Below are 16399 nucleotides of genomic sequence, written 5' to 3' on the forward strand. Positions count from 1 at the left end.
GTTTCCCTGTACACCCAAATTGCTGCGAAGTTGGATGACTGTGTAGCTCCCGTGCAAGGTACACTCCTTGGTGTAAGGCTGGTTCTAAACTTTTTTATGACTTCTCTTTTTTCTCAGCTTTGAAACTTCCTGTCAGCCCTTGACTTCAGCTTTATACATTTTCTTTTCATCATCGCTGTCGTCTAGCCTTAGAGGATTTTGTTCATACTCATGAAACTACTCTCCACCCCAATTCACTAGCATCGCCAACTGTATCATCTTTTGTTCGGTGTGACAAAAATCCAAGGCTGAAAGAAAAAATTGCCTATTACTAAAAATATTTAACATAATTTCTATAAATAATATTAATCTTTATGAGTCAATATAATCAACTCCTGTGATATTAATCCTTGTAACTGAAAATCACATTGATATAATACATAATTTTCTTACAAACTTTGAAAATAAAAGAAAAGCCGTATCTAACAAATACTAATATATTACCGTCATTCGTAGTTTTCCTGTGTTTGCTATACTTTAAAAATATCTCAATCAGTAACCCATGCAAAACCCCGTGCTACCGCCATTTATAGTATCACTTTAATTTATTTATAAATGATACTACTCTAACTTATTCATATCGGCCTGCGCATTACCAACGCAACGGGTTTTAAATCTGTGACATGCGTATGCAAGTTTATAATGTAACTATATCAGTAATACTATAAAACATGAATCCCCTATTTATACATGTTAAAGAAAAGGCGAGTCCACATTAGTCATTGCTAACCATGCAAAAAACATCTATATTGATCACATCAGCTTATAAAATCTTTATCTTTTTTTTTTTTTTTACGTCCTTATGTACTTATGTCCAAAAAGACATTAATCTAAATAAATTTGAAACAGAAGAAACAAAGATTTTTTTTTTTTTTTTTTAAATATAATAGACATATAATTTTTATATTTATTATCATTCTTATTATTAGGCATTACTATTCCTTTAGCAATAAACATATTCCCAACAATCTTCATACAGAACAATTCAACCCTTAGTATAACAAAAGACACGTGTATCGAGACCACGTGGTCTACACATTAAAACACGTAAAAACTATTAGAAAATAGCGAATTTATTAATTGTATCCCGAATTTAAAACTGCTGAATAAAAACCAAGCTTTTGCAAATTGAAAAATGCTTCTTATTAAATGGAATAGAGTAGAATTCATTAAGTTTTTGTTTTGTTTTTTAAACACAAACCTGTTGTAATACTGCTTTTGGCCTCCTCAATTTTTTACTGCTATCTAACTTAGACTCGGCTTCATTAAGCTTCAACATAAATTTACTATTATGACAAACTGTTCTTCGTTGCTTTTCCTTTTAAATTTTGGCTGAGATGATGCCACTTAAATTGCTTATTCTTAGCAAATTGAGAAGAATTATTTTGTTTCACTTATCTTTTCGAACATCGTCCCAATTTCTTGAAGTAAAGACTGGCCTGCTTCCTCCACGGTGTCCTTTACAACGCTTCCTTGATAATGTCGTGAGTATCTCGATCCATGATAAAAACTTCCCAATGTAGTTAACGACGTGTACCAAGCGAGAGTCTCTGTAGAACTGACCACTAATCGTACGTACGCACGGTCAATAACTCTTATCACGTGACCAAACTGGTTATACCAGTTTTGATATCGCACCTGTTGAGACAACAGTTCTCCGTCTATACGATGTAACGCGGAGAACTACATATCTTAAGACTAAAGAGCAACTTACCGGGTGACTAATCTTGTATTTCGCTTTTGACAAGATTATCCCCCTTATGTTTTTCAATCTTTTCTTCATACAAAGTAGTCTTAAAAAATGTCTGGACAATATATATTCATATACAAATTTGTTTCATTTTATCAGATAACTGCAGTAAATTATGCTAAGAAATTATATGGTATATCAATATATTGTTAAAGCTATAGTGCGGTGGATGTTACATAACTCGATGTACAGGTCTAGCGATAAGACCACAGCAATTATCTCCCGTGCACAATAAATGCTTTACACATTATTAATGACAACAATGGTGTATATGCAGTATGTAAAAATGTATGTAAAATTCACACTTTCGTTATCAACCTGATTTAATTCAATATTCAATTGAGAAAGATTTTAATCTGTCAAATTATCTTCTTTACTAGTGATAGATCCAATCTAATATTGTAAAGTAATTGTAATTGTAAAGTCAGTACAATTTGATTTTTGTCACACGTAAAACTTATGTTACATATATATTTTTGACACATACGACGAAAATGTGAATTACTATAAGCATGTAAATCATTTAATAGGTAAATACATTGTGTATGTTTTCATTTCCTATGTAAAATGTGCTATTGTAATGCATGTATGAGATCATGTCAGTTTTACACGTTTGCCATATTATATGTTTTGCATATTGTACCACATGGGTCTATGACCTTCTGGGAAAAGATAAATAAACTTGTTAAACTTGTTATAATATGTATTTTTATGTTTGTATCTTACAGTAAGTTTCAAAATTGTGTCAGCGAGTTAATAATTAATGCATGCCTGTCTAGGATATATGGTAAATTTTATTTATATAAAGGCAGTCTGCCTGTTATTATACAATAATAATACAATTGTTACTTGCAAAACATATCAATGACATGATATAAGAATTGTATACATGTAGCAGATCTATTACTCATTCGATTCTTATTCATAATAAAAGATCTAATATAATATAATTATGAGAGTTGATACAGTACGCTGTATATCTTATTTAAACTTTTGACAGCACACATTGCTTAAATTTTAACTAACCACACATTTACAGATTCAAATAATTCTCTAAATTTTAGTATGTTAGGTCTCCTCAATATGTATTTGTCTAATTTCTTGGTACAGGGGACATTCAAATAAGTATTGAAATTCATCCTCTAGAGTGTTACATAGTTTACATTCTATTTAATCAAATAATATTTTTATGGCTTTAGTATGATTGATACGCGTGTATAAACAAATGTTCTATAACTTTTAGAAAATGTTTTTCTCACATATTTTGTATTTATAATTCTTCTCAAATGTGAGCACTGTCATAAGAGTTTTAAAAAATCCATTTTGAGAAAGTTCTTTATCAAATAATTTACAACTTTAATTCCTCTCTCCTGTGTGCATATGAGTCTTTAAGGTAACTTTATGAGCAAATGCTTTGTCACATATTTCACATTTAAATTTCTTCTTTCCCGTTTGCACAACCATATGAGTTTTAAGAGTACTCATTTGAGCAAATGCTTTGTCACATATTTCATATTTAAATTTCTTCTCTCCTGTGTGCACTGTGAGTTTTTAGACTGCTTTTATGAGAAAACGTTTTGTCACATATTTCAAAGTTATAATTCCTGTCTGTTGTGTGTACTGCCGTATGTGATTTCAGACTGCTATTGCGAGCATATGCTTTATCATATATTTCACATTTATAATTATAGATGTGAAATAAGTTAAGTTTTTTTTTAAAACTTATCAAACTTAACTTATTTCACATTTATAACTCTTTTCTCATGTGTGTACTGTCATATGCGTTTTAAGTTCTCTTTTATTTGCAAATACTTTGTCACACATTCCACATTTATAATTCTTCTGTTTCTTCTGTCCTAAATGTATTTCTTTATGAGATTTTAGAGTTCATTTATGAGCAAATGTTTTGTCACATATTTCGAATTTATATTTCTTCTCTCCTGAATGTACTTTTATATGAGCTTTTAGATTACTCTGTGTTGAAAATGCTTTGTCACATATTTCACATTGATAATTCTTCTCTCCTGTGTGTACTGTCATATGTGTTTTCAGATAGTCATTGCGAGCAAATGCTTTGTCACATATTTCACATTCATAATTCTTTTCTCCTGTGTGTACTGCCATATGAAATTTCAGATGGCTTTTATTTGCAAATGCTTTTTCACATATTCCACATATATAATTCTTCTGTCCAGAATGTGCTTCTATATGAGATTTTAGAGTACATTTATAAGCAAACACTTTGTCACATATTTCGCATTTATATTTCTTCTCTCCTGAATGTACTTTTATATGAGCTGTCAGATTACTCTTTTGTGCAAATGCTTTCTCACATATTTCACATTGATAATTCTTCTCTCCTGTGTGTACTACCATATGTGATTTCAGATCGGCTTTGCGAGCAAATGCTCTGTCACATATTTCACATTCATAATTCTTCTCACCTGTGTGTACTGCCATATGTGATTTCAGATCGCCCTTGCGAGCAAATGCTCTGTCACATATTTCACATTTATAATTCTTTTCTACTGTCATATGATTTATTAGATAACTTTTAACTGCAAATGCTTTGCCACAAATTTCACATTTATTATTTTTCTCTAATGTGTGTATTGTCATATGTGATTTCAAACTGCCATTGTGAGCAAATGCTTTGTCACATATTTCACATTTAAATTTCTTTTCTCCTGTGTGTACTGTTATATGCCTTTTAAGGTAATTTTTATCTGCAAATGCTTTGTCACATATTTCACATTTATATTTCTTCTCTCCTGAATGCACTTTTATATGAGTTTTAAGATTACTCTTTTGTGAAAATGCTTTGTCATATATTTCACATTGATATTTTTTCTTTCCTGTGTGTACTGTCATATGTGATTTTAGATAGCCATTGCGAGCAAATGCTTTGTCACATTGCTCGCATTTATAATTCTTCTCTCCTGTGTGTATTGCCATATGCATTTTAAGAAAAAATTTTTTTGAGAACAGTTGATAACAAATATCGCATTGAATTATTTTACCACCAGTATGCATTTTCGTGTGCCTAATTAAGTGGGTTTTGTTTGCAGTTTTGTATTCGCAGACATCATATTTTAATAAATGCTTTTGTTCTGTACTGCAGTTCATGTTTCTGTTTGACAATACAGTTCTTGAGTCCTATAAGATAAACAAGTAAATTTTAATCCCCTTTGTATTTCCAGTATTGTTACTGAAATTTTAAGGTTGGTACCAGCTTTCAATTATTGGAACTTAATTGTCAAAACTAGCTCCAAATTTCGAATGATGATTATTATACTGATGACATTCCTATTTTATTTAAAGGATTATCGGAGAATTGTACTATAAATTTGTCTGTTAAAATACACTACATTGTGATAAAGTACAAAGACTGTTAAGTGAATAAATTAAGATTTTGTTTCTTTGGAGAAAAAGTTAAATTTAGATATCAATGCAAAATAATTTATGACTTAAAAACAGTGTTCAATTTATCGTTAAAACGTACTTACAAATAATGATATTTATATTTACCCGTGTTCTGTTAACTTTAGAATGAAATTTGTTTCTTCTTGTTACTTTGACTCACAAACAATTGAGATATAAATTCGTTCTTATTGTGTATCATATCACGCAACTATTTTAATATAATGCCAAAGTACTTAGCAATTGGCGTTTTATAGAACAGGCAGTTTCTGAAACAAAAGGACATGTGAAAATGCTTACCGGATATATGTAATTATTTTAATTTGTTAATTCATGACACTTTATTTTGACACATGGAAGTAGTCTATTCATAAGCCCGACATGTCCCATCACCTATCTCCATTGCATTATCAAATTAGTGCATAACAATAAGAACTTCGCCATAATCTATTAATTAACAAAAGAATACATGTCAGTGGCTATTATTAAGTCTATTGTTTTCTTAAATAAAAGGTCAGAGTATGGATCAATATCAATTAAAATAAAATGTCATAATAGGGATCTATCTATCTACCTATAATTAAAATTATAATTATTATTATTATAATTATTACTATTATCATTATTATTATTATTATTATTACTATTATTATTATTATCATTATCATTATTATTATTATTATTATTATATTTATTATTATTATTATTATTATTATTATTATTATTATTATTTAATCATGAATGCAATTATTATAAATATAATTGTCATCATTTTTATCATTATTATAATTATTATTATTATCATTATGATTACTATTTAATCATTATTGTAATTATTATTATATTATCAATTACATCATTCATGATCATCATCCACATCATCAACAGCATCATCATCATCATCATCATTACAATTATTAAATTCACATTATGATTATTTTTTCCTTGTAAAGTTGAGCGGAATCTACTATATATTTGAAATGATTGGGTATAAATGGCAAAAGTAAAAGGTCAATGTATGAATCTATCGATTATTAGGAGATAAAAAAAGTATAGATCTACACGTAAATTAAAATTCGGAAGAATTTTATTAATCATATGAGTTTAACTGATTATTTCCTTAATTTAAGATATAGGCACCAAGTTATACTGTTTTTATGAGATGGATTTGGTAGTTAATCGTACTACATATTCTTGATTTTTCTATAAAACATGAAAAATGGTAGCTTTTGTATTAGTATTTTCTCAAGTCCCCTTTGTGCGCGCGCGCGTTTGTGTGTGTGGCGGGGATTGGTGGACTAAGAAGGTTTTTTACCCTTGCCGCCGTAATAGAATTATATGAACAATTTAACAACGAGATAATTTCGTGAATCGATAGTCAGTCCTTGGCTGTACACATGTGAAATCTGCCATGTGTCCTTAAATTTGTCATGAGAAGAAATAACACATAGTAGTACCGGAAGACGGAAAAAACACCATACGTCAAAACGCACACCTCAAAATTTTATAGAGTGGACAAAACCCCACACATAAATTTTATAGAGTGGACAAAACCCCAGATATTAATTTTATAGAGTGGACATGACCCCATACTTTTGTTACTAATTTGAATAGACCGTTGATTGATAATATAATAACCAACATTATTGACATTTTGAATAATTAATGTTGATTAAGATATTAAGATTTAAGAATGTTCACCCTCTGATTTTTATTTAACAAATTCTAATATTTGAAAGTTAACGCTTTGATCTTTATCTAACAGTTTTTAATATTAATTTTGAATAGATTATTATAATTCAAACACATTGCAGTCAATGCATTGTATACAAAATTCCAGTCTAGTTTCATATGTGCTTTAGAGATCCATAGCTGATATAGGAAACCATCTACAAAACAACGGATCACTTTCATAATAGTAACTGAATAGCATGTATGTTTTGCCACGTGCTTTTCAGCGCCGAATATAAAAATAAATGTTTGTTGTAAAGGTAATAAAATATAGATAAAATATTACCTTGATTTCCATACAAAACAATACATGAATGCTACTTTACCAATTGCCAAAAAGCAACAGAAGTCAAAGATAGCTCTAGCACTTGGCTAGTTAGTTCTTTTTGAAACTTTACTAGGTCTCCAGGAATAAAAATATTGTTCGTGAACATGTCTTATAATGATGAGATTATATATTGTATTCATAGTTGCCATATTTTAAAATAGATATCATTACGGTCTTTAATTGTCAATTTAAAAGTCCGAGATATAATGCATCGGCATGCTACAGTTTGCAAAACATGTCTGAAAGTGGAAATATTTGCATTCTTATCCCAAACTTTTGGAAACTTATAGATAGATGCCTCATCCGAATCACTTCTTGTAATCAATATATATATATATATACATGTATAATGGCATCTTTATTATCTTTGGATATTGCCTAGATTATTGCGACATAATGTTTGTCTCCTATTTACTGTAAATAGAATACTTGTTGATAAAATCAAACAGAAATATATGATGAAGAAACAGTTTCTCTTTGTTTTAATTCGTTTATTAGCAAATTTGCAATTCATAAAACATGACAATTATGGAATATTTAGGAACAATACAAAATATATAGTTATGAAATAATAAGTCCAATATACCACAGAAAATGGTACATTAATTGAATAACCATAAATTAAACAATCTACAAATACGATATAGTCAATCAACATTATTAAGCAAAACAATATTCCAATTTATGAGCTTTTGAACTTATAATATGTATTTTTATATTTGTATCTTACAGTAAGTTTTAAAATGGTGTCAGCGAGTTAACAATTAATGCATGCCTACCTTGAATATATGGTAAACTTTGTTTATATAAAGGCAGTAAATTTTACTTATACCTGTTAGTATACAATAATAATACAAGTGTTACTTGCAAAACATATCAATGACATGATATAAGAATTGTATACATGTAACAGATCTATTACTTCGTCTATTCTTATTCATAATAACATATTTTATATCATATCATTTTCATGATACAGCCAGAATTGATACAGTACGCTGTATACTTTGTTTAACTTTTGAAAACAAACATTGTTAAAACTATCCACATATTTTCAGATTGAAATAATTCTCTAAATTTTAGTATGTTAGGTATCCTCGATATGCATTTGTCTAATTTTTTGGTACAGGGGACATTCAAATAAGTATTGGAATTCACCCTCTAGAGTGTTACATAGCTTACATTTTCTTTGATCAAATAATATATTTTTATGTGGCTTATATAATTAAATAATAATAATAATAATAATGAGAATAATAATAATAATAAAGTAATAATAAATACCACTACTAACACCATTGCTGTTGCTGTTGCTGCTCTGTTGCTGATAATGATGATGATGATGATGATGATGATAATAATGATGATGATGATGGTGATGATCATGATGATGATGATGATGATGATGGTGATGATGATGATTTGCTACATACATCTCATTTATACTTTTGCTGTCCTGACTGTATTTTTACAAGATATAATTTGTAGAGAAAATGATTTATCACTGACATTCCACATCCTTTCTTCTTCTCTCTCATGTGAAAAAAAAAATAACATTGAGGTTACTTCCCTTTTGTATGTGTTCGTACGAGAGATATTCCATTAGGAAATGGTTATCGCATGATTGATACGCGTGTATTAACAATGTTTTTTAAAGATTATTACTTTGAGAATTTTTTTCTCAGATATTTTGTATTAATAATTCTTCTCTCATGTGACTTATGACTTTAAAAAAATCCTTTCAAGAAATTCCCTTATCAAATAATTGACAACTTAAATTCCTCATATCTGTGTGCACTGCATTATGAGTTTCAAAATCATTTTTACAAGCAAATGCTTTGTCACATATTTCTCATTTAAAGTTCTTCTCTCTCGTGTGCACAACCATATGAGTTTGAAGAGTACTCTTTTGAGCAAATGCTGTGTCACATATTTCACATTTAAATTTCTTCTCTCCCGTATGCACAACCATGTGAATTCTGAGAGTATATTTACGAGCAAATGCTTTGTCACATATGTCACATTTATAATTCTTCTCTCCTGTGTGTACTGTCATATGCTTTTTAAGGTATCTTTTACCTGCAAATGCATTGTCACATATTTCACATTGATAATTCTTCTCTCCTGAATGTACTTCTTCTATATGAGTTTTTAAAGTACTTTTATGAGCAAATACTTTGTCACATATTTCGCATTTATATTTTTTTTGTCCCGTATGCACTGTCATATGAGTTTTTAGATTGCTTTTAATAGAAAAGGCTTTGTTACATATTTCGCATTTATATTTCTTCTCTCCTGTGTGCACTGTCATATGAATTTTCAGATGACTATTGCAAGCAAATGCTTTCTCACATATTTTACATTCATAATTCTTCCCTCCCGTGTGTACTGCCATATGACTTTTTAGATGTCTATTGCAACGAAATGCTTCGTCACATATTTCACATTTATAATTCTTCTCTCCCATGTGCACTGTCACATGACTTTTGAGGTTACTTTTTCTTGCAAATGCTTTGTCACATATCTGGCATTTATAACTTTTCTCTCCCGTGTGCACAACCATATGAGATTTAAGAGTACAATTCTGAGCAAATGCTTTGTCACATATTTCACATTTAAATTTTTTCTCTCCTGTGTGTACTGTCATATGAGTTTTAAGAGTACTTTTAACTGCAAATGCTTTGTCACATATTCCACATTTATATTTCTTCCCATCTAAATGTACTTCTATATGAGTTTTTAAAGTATCTTTATGAGCAAATACTTTGTCACATATTCCACATTTATAATTCTTCTGTTTCTTCTGTCCTAAATGTACTTCTAAATGAGATTTAAGAGTAAATTTATGAGCAAATGCTTTGTCACATATTTGGCATTTATAATTCTTCTCTCCCGTGTGCACAACCATATGAGATTTAACATTATTTTTCTGAGCAAATGCTTTGTCACATATTTCACATTTAAATTTCTTCTCCCCTGTGTGTACTGTCATATGTTTTTTAAGAGTACATTTATCTGCAAATGCTTTGTCACACATTTCACATTCATAATTCTTCTCCCCTGTGTGCACTGCCATATGTGATTTGAGATGGTTATTGCGAGCATAAGCTTTGTCACATATTTCGCATTTATAATTCTTTTCTCCTGTGTGCACTGTCATGTGTGATTTTAGAATGCTATTGCTAGCAAATGCTTTGTAACATATTCCACATTCATAATTCTTCTCTTTCTTTGGTCCTAAATGTACTTCTAAATGAGATTTAAGGGTAAATTTATGAGCAAATGCTTTGTCACATATTTCACATTTAAATTTCTTCTCTCCTATTTGCACTGTCATATGAGTTTTAAGAGTACTTTTATCTGAAAATGCTTTGTCACACATTTCACATTTAATTCCTTACCCTCCTTTGTGACTAATCTTGTGAGTTCTTTTAGCACTTTTATCTGCAAATGCTTTGTCACATTGCTCGCATTTATAATTCTTTTCTTCTGTGTGTATTGACATATGCGTTTTAAGAAAATAGTTTCGTGAAAACAGTTGAAAACAAATATCGCATTGAATTATTTAATCACCAGTATGCATTTTCGTGTGCCTAATTAAGTGGGTTATATTTGCCGTTTTGTATTTGCAGACATCACATTTTGATAACTGCTTTTTTCTGTACTCCTGCTCATGTTTCTGTTTGACAATACAGTTCTTGAATCCTGTAAGATAAACAAGTAAATTTTAATCCCCTTTGTATATCCAGTATTGTTACTGAAATTTTAAGTATGGTATCAGCTTCCAATTATTGGAACTTAAATGTCAAAACTAGCTCCATATTTCGAATGATGATTATTATAACGATGATGTTCCTATTTCATATAAAGGATTATCGGAGAATTGTAATATAAATTTGTCTGTTAAAATACACTACATTGTGATAAAGTACACAGAATTAAAGATTGTTAAATATTAAGTGAAGATATTTAGAAATTTTTCTTTCGATAAAAACTAAAATTTAAATATCAATGCCAAAATAATTTATGACATAAAAACAGTGTTCAATTTATCGTTAAAACGTAATTACAAATAATGATATATATTCACCCGTGTTCTGTTAACTTTCGAATGCAGTTTGTTTCTTCTTGTTACTTTGACTTACAAACGATTGAGATATAAATTCGTTCTTATTATGTATCATATCATGCATCTATTTTAATGTAATGTCATAGTACTTAGAAATTGGCTTTTTATAGAGCACGCAGTTACTGAAACAAAAGGACATGTGAAAATGCTTACCGGATATATGTAATTATTTTAATTTGTTAATTCCTGACACTTAATTTTGACACATGGAAGTACATTGTATTCTATTCATAAGCCCGGCAAGCACATTAACCTGTCTTAATTGATTTATCAAATGAGTGCATTACAATGAGAACTTCGCCACAATCTATTTATTTATTAATAAAAGAGCACATGTCAATGCTTATAATTAAGTCTATTGTTTTCTTAAATAAAAGGTACGAGTAGGGATCTATACCAATTAAATTAGGCATCTAGCAATCTACCTATTATTAGGACAGACCAGAACTGTTCTGTTCCTATTAATAGAATTATTATTATTATTATTATTTGTTAATTCCTGGCACTTAATTGTGACACATGGAAGTATTCTATTCATAAGCCCGACAAGCACATTAACTTGTCTTAATTGATTTATCAAATAAGTGCATTACAATGAGAATTTTGCCACAATCTATTTATTAATAAAATAACACATGTCAATGCTTATAAATAAGTCTATTGTTTTCTTAAATAAAAGGTCAAAGCATAGGGATTTATACTAATTAAAATAAAATGTTATACTAGGGATCTATCTATCTACCTATTATTATTATTATTATTATTATTATTATTATTTAATTTTTATTATTATTATTATTATTATTTAATTTTTATTATTATTATTATTATTATTATTATTATTATTATTATTATTATTATTATTATTATTATTATTATTATTATTATTATTAATTACTATGATGATGATGATGATGTTGGTTATTATTATTATTATTATCATTATTGCTATTATTATTATTATTATTTAATAATTAATGTAATCAATATTAATATAATTATTATTATTTAATTTTTATTATTATTATTATTGTTATAATTATTATTATTATTTTTATTATTATCATTATTATTATTATTATTTAATCATTATTGTAATTGTTATTATCATCATCACCACCATCATTATCATCATCATCATCATCATCATTGTCGTCGTCGTTGTCATCATCACCACCACCACCACCGCCACCATCATCATTATCATTATTACAATCATCATTATTATTACAAGTATTAAAGTCACACTATGAATATTTTTTCATTGTCATGTTGAGCGGAATCTACTATAACTGATTATAACACTAATTACCCTAATTTAAGATAAAGGCACCTAGTTATACTGTTTTTATGAGATTGATTTGGTAGTAAATCGTACTACATATATTTGATTTTAAACATTTATTTAAAATATAAAGCTCCTTTTAGGAAAATCGAAATGTGATTCTACTTTCCAGGCATTCCTTCATATTTATTAACCCATATTGTTCGGATTTTTATGCAGTTTTCATCAAGATATTCTTTCCGTCATGGGTTATGGTGTGCCCAAAATATGCAATATATATGGAGAATGTGTCGCCAAACGGACACCAAATACAGAGTGTACACCAAACGATGCTTAATATTCAAACAAAAACAAACCGTTGTTAAAACATTTATTGAGAGAAGGCCCAATATAAAAGAATTGCTGGACAAAATTCCAGTCGAGTTTCATATGTGCTGATGAGTTCCATAGCTGATATAGAAAACCATCTACAAAACAACGGATCACTTTCATAATAGTAACTGAATAGCACCGAATATAAAAATAAATGTTTGTCGTAAAGGAAATAAAATATAGATAAAATATTTCCTTGATTTCCATACAAAATAATAAATGAATGCTACTTTATCAATTGCCAAAAACAACAGAAGTCAAAGATAGCTCTAGCACTTGGCTAGTTAGTTACTTTTTGAAACTTTACTAGGACTCCAGGAATAGAAATATTGTTCGTGAACATGTCTTATAATGATGAGATTATATATGGTATTCATATTTGCCATATTTTAAAATAGATATCATTACGGTCTTTAATTGTCAATTTAAAAGTCCGAGATATAATGCATCGGCATGCTGCAGTTTTCAAAACATGTCTGAAAGTGGAAATATTTGCATTCATATCCCACATTTTTTGAAACTTATAGATCGATGCCACATCCGAATCACTCCTTGTGATCGATATACATGCATGTATAATGGCATTTTTATTATCTTGTGATATGACCTAGATAATTGCGACATAATGTTTGTCTCCTATTTACTGTAAATAGAATACTTGTTGATAAAATCAAACAAAAATATATGATGAAGAAACAGTTTCTTTTTGTTTTAATTCGTTTATTAGCAAATTTGCAATTCATAAAACATGACAATTATGGAATATTTAGAACCAATACAAAATATATAGTTATGAAATAATAAGTCCAATATACCACAGAAAATGGTACATTAATTGAATAACCATAAATTAAACAATCTACAAATACGATATAGTCAATCAACATTATAAAGCAAAACAATATTCCAATTTATGAGCTTTTGAACTTATAATATGTATTTTTATATTTGTATCTTACAGTAAGTTTTAAAATGGTGTCAGCGAGTTAACAATTAATGCATGCCTGTCTTGAATATATGGTAAACTTTACTTACATACAGGTAGCCTGCCTGTTAGTATACACTAATAATACAATTGTTACTTGCAAAACATATGAATGACATGATATAAGAATTGTATACATGTAGCAGATCTATTACTTCGTCTATTCTTATTCATAATAACAGATTTTATATAATATCATTTTCATGATACAGCCAGAATTGATACAGTACGCTGTATATTTATTTAACTTTTAAAAACAAACATTGTAAAAACTATCCACATATTTTCAGATTGGAATAATTCTCTAAATTTTAGTATGTAAGGTATCCTCGATATGCATTTGTCTAATTTTTTGGTATAGGGGACATTCAAATAAGTATTGGAATTCATCCTCTAGAGTGTTACATAGTTTACATTTTCTTTGATCAACAATATTTTTTTATGTGGCTTATATAATAACATAATAATAATAATGATGAGAATAATAATGATAATAAGGTAATAATTACTACCACTACTAAAACCACTGCTGTTGCTGTTGCTGCTCTGTTGCTGATAATGATGATGATGATGATGATGATGATGATGATGATGATGATGATGATTTGCTACATACATCTCATTTACTCTTTTCCTATCTGACTGTATTTTTACAAGATATAATTTTTAGAGAAAATGATTTTTCACTGACATTCCACATCTTTTTTTCTTCTCTCTCATATGACAAAACAAATAACTTTGAGGTTACTTCCCTTCTGTATGTATTCGTACGAGAGATATTCCATTAGGAAATGGTTTTCGCATGATTGATACGCGTGTATTAACAATGTTTTTTAAAGATTATTACTATGAGAATTTTTTTCTCAGATATTTTGTATTAATAATTCTTCTCTCATGTGACTTATGACTTTAAAAAAATTCCTTTTAAGAAAGTTCTTTATCAAATAATTTAAAAGTTTAATTCCTCTCTCCTGTGTGCACAGCCATATGAGTTTTAAAATCATTTTTACGAGCAAATGCTTTGTCACATATTTCGCATTTCAAGTTCTTCTCCCCTGTGTGCACAACCATATGAATTCTAAGAATACTTTTACGAGCAAATGCTTTGTCACATATTTCACATTTCAATTTCTTCTCTCCCGTGTGCACAACCATATGAGTTTTAAGAATACTCTTTTGAGCAAATGCTATGTCACATATTTCACATTTAAATTTTTTCTCTCCCGTATGCACAAGCATATGAACTCTAAGAGTATTTGTACGAGCAAATGCTATGTCACATATTTCACATTTATAATTCTTCTCTCCTGTGTGCACTGTCATATGCTTTTTAAGGTAACTTTTATTTGCAAATGCTTTGTCACATATCTGGCATTTATAACTTTTCTCTCCCGTGTGCACAACCATATGAGATTTAAGAGTACATTTCTGAGCAAATGCTTTGTCAGATATTTCACATTTAAAATTTTTCTCTCCTGTGTGTACTGTCATATGACATTTAAGAGTACATTTCAGAGCAAATGCTTTGTCACATATTTCACATTTAAATTTTTTTCTCTCCTGTGTGTACTGTCATATGAGTTTTAAGAGTACTTTTAACTGCAAATGCTTTGTCACATATTCCACATTTATATTTCTTTCCCATCTAAATGTACTTCTATATGAGTTTTTTAAAGTAACTTTATGAGCAAATACTTTGTCACAAATTCCACATTTATAATTCTTCTGTTTCTTCTGTCCTAAATGTACTTCTTAAATGAGATTTAAAAGTAAATTTATGAGCAAATGCTTTGTCACATATTTGGCATTTATAATTGTTCTCTCTCGTGTGCACAACCATATGAGATTCAAGATTATATTTCTGAGCAAATGCTTTGTCACATATTTCACATTTAAATTTCTTCTCTCCTGTGTGTACTGTCATATTTTTTTTAAGAGTATATTTATCTGCAAATGCCTTGTCACACATTTCACATTCATAATTCTTCTCTCCTGTGTGCACTGCCATATGTGATTTGAGATGGTTTATTGCGAGCATATGCTTTGTCACATATTTTGCATTTATAATTCTTTTCTCCTGTGTGCACTGTCATGTGTGATTTTAGAATGCTATTGCTAGCAAAATGCTTTGTCACATATTCCACATTCATAATTCTTCTCTTTCTTTGGTCCTAAATGTACTTCTAAATGAGATTTAAGAGTAAATTTATGAGCAAATGCTTTGTCACATATTTCACATTTAAATTTCTTCTCTCCTGTTTGCACTGTCATATGAGTTTTAAGAGTACCTTCATTCAGAAAATGCTTTGTCATACATTTCACATTTATAATTCTTCTCTGCTGTGTGTACTGTCATATGT

General features: G+C 29.0%; 2 protein-coding genes across 2 annotated transcripts; both read right to left on the bottom strand.

The window, feature by feature from the left end:
• Window positions 1-344: 344 nt before the first annotated feature.
• Window positions 345-10650, bottom strand: LOC132760305 (zinc finger protein 91-like). Its single transcript, XM_060752254.1, has 5 exons — window positions 9174-10650; window positions 4423-4560; window positions 3824-4317; window positions 1241-1309; window positions 345-395 (listed from the first exon to the last, which is right to left on the bottom strand). Exons 1-5 carry the CDS (start codon window positions 10648-10650, stop codon window positions 345-347), a joined length of 2229 nt encoding a protein of 742 aa, XP_060608237.1.
• A 4346-nt stretch (window positions 10651-14996) lies between these two features.
• LOC132760306 (zinc finger protein 468-like) lies at window positions 14997-15530 on the bottom strand. The gene has a single exon (XM_060752256.1). It carries the CDS (start codon window positions 15528-15530, stop codon window positions 14997-14999), a length of 534 nt encoding a protein of 177 aa, XP_060608239.1.
• Window positions 15531-16399: the final 869 nt, after the last annotated feature.

The sequence above is a fragment of the Ruditapes philippinarum genome, unplaced genomic scaffold, assembly GCF_026571515.1.
Source record: "Ruditapes philippinarum isolate M1 unplaced genomic scaffold, ASM2657151v2 ctg1279_1_1_1_1, whole genome shotgun sequence".
In the NCBI taxonomy this organism is placed as follows: domain Eukaryota; kingdom Metazoa; phylum Mollusca; class Bivalvia; order Venerida; family Veneridae; genus Ruditapes; species Ruditapes philippinarum.

Bases quoted from the DNA above. Each gene is read 5' to 3' on its own strand.
- LOC132760305 (XM_060752254.1), bottom strand. From the start codon at position 10,650: ATGTGTGACAAAGCATTTTCAGATAAAAGTACTCTTAAAACTCATATG. The intron at 4,561-9,173 runs GTACTCTTCAAA...AAGTGCATTCAG, and splicing joins CACAGCATTTGCTCAAAAGA to GAGAGAAGAAATATAAATGT. The intron at 1,310-3,823 runs GTACACACAGGA...TTTATGTTGAAG, and splicing joins ATCTGAAAACACATATGACA to CTTAATGAAGCCGAGTCTAA.
- LOC132760306 (XM_060752256.1), bottom strand. From the start codon at position 15,530: ATGACAGTACACACAGGAGAGAAAAATTTTAAATGTGAAATATCTGAC.